Source organism: Asparagus officinalis, chromosome 9 (assembly GCF_001876935.1).
Source record: "Asparagus officinalis chromosome 9, Aspof.V1, whole genome shotgun sequence".
Classification (NCBI taxonomy): domain Eukaryota; kingdom Viridiplantae; phylum Streptophyta; class Magnoliopsida; order Asparagales; family Asparagaceae; genus Asparagus; species Asparagus officinalis.
Window position 1 is genome coordinate 13379208 of NC_033802.1, and position 4294 is coordinate 13383501.

General features: G+C 35.4%; 1 protein-coding gene across 1 annotated transcript; it reads right to left on the bottom strand.

Annotated features, from left to right (window-relative positions):
- Positions 846–2147, bottom strand: LOC109823221 (galactolipase DONGLE, chloroplastic-like). The gene has a single exon (XM_020389509.1). The coding sequence runs from the start codon at positions 2145–2147 to the stop codon at positions 846–848; it is 1302 nt and encodes a 433-aa protein (XP_020245098.1).

Genomic DNA, 4294 nt, shown 5'->3' on the forward strand with positions numbered 1-4294 from the left:
CTAATATAGAAGCCAAGAAAATAAGGACACAACTACTTACAACATACATTTTTAATACTTGTTTTCCACATAAAAGGCTACTCATGATTTGCAAACATATGTAACTGGAATACTTAATACCTTCTCTTGCTTATTCCTAGCCTTTATATCATCTTAAGATATACATCGATCCGATATATGAATACCAATCCTTGCTCTACGTATGAAGGCCTTAGAAATTCACATAAAATTCTAATAATGTATGTGTTGAGCTTTTCATACAAATTTATACAAATTCCAAAATTTACAGTCTTGCAAAATTTTCTCTTTACGATTTGTACATCACCATCCCTAACCCTAAAATCTCTACACAAGTTATTGGCACTTATCCTTGATGGAATTTGAAGAATACAACACTCTACACAAAGGAAACTTTTATTGATAGAACACTTAAGAATACAACACTTGTTCTTACAAGAACACCTCACTTTCACACAACTCCTTTATTTTGGTGGACACTCACACAAGGCTACACTACACACTCAAGCTCTCAAGCTCACTTCTTGCTTGCTTGCTTAAATGAGAGCCCAAGACCCCTATTTATAGTTACTTTAGACGGCTAGGAAGTGTGTAGAAGAAACAATTCTAGCCATACATTATTACCACATTCTACACACTTCTCCTAAAAGATCTTCTTTCTACATTCTTCTATAATTTTCTCTTAAAAATATCTTTCTTCCACATTTGTTGAGAAGCTTCCATTGTATTGGGCTTAGATGAAATGGAATTGGGCTTTTATTTTTCCTTGGGCTGAAAATAGATTGGGCTTTGTAATGGGCTGGGGTTGATCTTCAACAATCCAAACCTCAAATTCTTAGGGTTTGTACCAAGTTACCAACTTGTATCGCAGCATCTTGCCATGGCCAAGCACCAAAATTTTGCTGCCCCACAAATTCCCTTGCCTTATTAATCAAATTAACCCCATCCTTCTTCACTTTCTTCATTTTAGGACACTTCAACAACCCAACATAAGTCCCAATGTCATGGACACACGCGGGGTTCTTCATCTTGAAGAAATCCAATGCAAGCTCAACCCCAACATGTGCATAACATGCACAACTCCATGGGAGCTCAAACCTCTCAGCCAAAACCCTAAACTTCTCATTTAAGAAAACCCCTGGCAGTTTTGTCACAGGGTCATTAACATTCACCACTCTCAAAACCTTAACTCCAAGCTCCTCACACCTCTCCTTAAACCCTAGATTCCCAACCCTAGGCCCACCGTACGAATAAACGGTGACGGGTATTGTTCGATTCAACCCGACCCGGTTCAGTCCAAGCTCAGCTAGGTCATAACCAAGCAACAGAGCTAAAGAACTCCCCATACTATGACCAGCCAATGTAATACTAATCTCCTCATCTTTATACTTATTTAACAATCTTGATATTTCAGAGAGCAATTGCTCTCTGCAACTCCCATGACTGAACTTACAGTTACTGTCATCTGATGTGTAGAGACTCAAGAACCCCGACTCGACCTTCAGGTTGGGTCTCGACTCGTTTGGGTCGAGCCTGGCCGGCGTTAGGGAGCTCATGAAGTTGGCAATCCACTCAGTGTGGGTCACCGTACCACGGAAAGATACTACGATGTCTCTCCTCCCGAGTTTCTTAACCTCGTCGTCGTCTGACACGGCGACGTACCCGATCCAATGACTCCGACAAGTTCCCAATTGTGATGGGATGTCGATGTCCGGTGTCGCGTAGACGTATTTCGTGATTCGGTATCCACAGTCTGCCATTCCGGTTTCTTGAAACATGGTGGATTTCCCGTACTTGCGATTCAGGTATCTTTTCGAGCTTGGGTCGAGGTCAAAGGCCTCATAGGAGGCGATGACGAACTCGCCATAGCGGACGATTTCTTGACGGAGGAGTGGGTTTAAGGGCGCGACAAGATCTTCCCAGTCGTCAGCACCCTGGATATCCCTCCATTTTTTCGCGAGGACGGGCTTCGAAGCGACGGTTGGAGTCGCGACGAGGGGTTTTTTGGTGGAGACCGCAGTCCCCGGGCAAATCAAGGCTGTGGCGGCGGCCGGAGGGTGAGAGAGACGAGAATGCGGTGATCGGTTATTGATTGGAGACGGATTCGGGGTTGTGATTCTTGAAGCCATAGTTTTTGTTAGCGTTTTGAAATGGAGTAAGGGTGAAGGGAGTAATATTTATAGGCTATGAAGCACGGACACGCATAACATGAAGCCGTGTCGTGTCGTGTCCGTGTCGGACACACGTGTCGAACACACGTATCCTATGTATTTTTTAGGATTTGCCTCGTGTCGGCGTGTCGGATGGCCGTGTCGGATCCGTGTCCGTGCTACATAGTTTATAGGCACGGAGCCGAGGAATCTTGCAAAGGAAGAAAATCGAAGTCCAAAATTAATCGAAAATCAATGGCATTTGCTAAAAAAAGGAAGAAAATCGAAGTCCATCTTGCAAAGGAATCTTGCAAAGAAATGTGAAAAGTTTCAAAAACGTGGATTCCAAATTAATCCATTTCCAGACGTATGGCAATTTATGCTACACGTACCCGACCCTTACAGTATGAGGATATGTATATGTGTACTTGTTGATGTTTGCCTAGGCTCGGTCATGCCTCAGTTTGCATAGATGTCAAGTTAAGTTCATTGGTTGGAATTTTAATAGGATTCAAATCCTATTGGCTTGGAGATATATTAGGAAAGTTTAATATATTAGGAATACCATGTAAATTAGAATACAATCATCAAAGTAGACTTTAATATTTACTTTGAGTTACTTGTGAATACGTGGGGAACTCAGCCACGTGAGACCACGAGAAAAATCTCGTGAAGAGAGTTTGTGAGAGGCCCACCCGATTCAATAGGTAGGTATAAATAATAGAAAAAAACCCTAGGGCAGTGTGCAAGTAAGGAGGAATCAAAGGAGCGGCTGCGGAAGATTTTGTGTGCGGGGTTTTTTTTCTTGGCGACTGCAGCAAACACAGAGAACAAAAGCTACAGGGATTTTGGCGGCTGACTGAGAGAAGAAGAAGCAAAGTCTTTTTTGTAGTAGTTCTTTGTTTTGTGTATCCCTTTGAGAGAATATTTATAAGGGGGGTTATTCATTGGTGTAATTTTGGGGATAATGGGATAATTTTTGGAATATCACTTTTTGGTGTTATTCATTGGGGTAATTGGAATTGGAGTCAACTTTGTGGTGTTATTGGTTTGTTGTGGAATTGGAGTCAACTTTGTGGTGTTATTGGTTTGTTGGGGTAATTGGGGGACAAATACTCCACTTTCTCCTAAATTACACCAACTATATAAAGATCTTGGTTTGTTGGGGTAATTGGGGGACAAATACTCCACTTTCTCCTAAATTACACCAACTATATAAAGATCAACTCCACCCCTTCCTCATAATTACCCCAAATTTACAACATCCTCCATATTGGAACAATGTTGTTCCGCTTTGAAAGCAATTGGGATAATTTTAAAATATTTTTGTATTACTTAACTAATACATGCTAATTATATTATAAATATATGATATGATATATAAAATATAACATATATTAATATTTTAATAACATAATTTAATAACATATATTAATAATATTATATAATAGTAATTATAGTATAACGTATTTATTATAATATTATATAATATTTTCATAACATAATATATTAATAATATTATATAATAACATATATTAATATTTTAATAACATATATATAATATTTTAATAACATTTATTAATAGTATTATGTAATATATTATTATATTATATATATATTATTTTAATTTTAATATAATATTTTAAAAAATATTACATTGAATAAAGTAAAATATTATAATATTTTATAAAGTACATTATATCCTATGATACTATATTATAATATATTAAATTAAATAATATATTATTAAAGTATTATATTATATATATTATTCATATATTATATCAATTATTATATAATGTAGCATACTAATATAATGTTAATTAGTAATTATTGTATAACATATTATATTTTTGTATAAATAAAATAATGTATTATATTAAATATTATATTATTAAAATATTATATTAAATATTAATATTATATTATATTAAATATTATATATAGTATAGCATGCTAATATAATATAATACAATACAATATAATAATTAATAATAGTAATTTGTAAGTATAGTATAATATATTATATTTTAATATAAAATAAAATAATATTTATATTATAATAATATACTAAATAATATACTAAACCAATTGGATAAGTTAATTTAGAAGTAATTAATAGATAA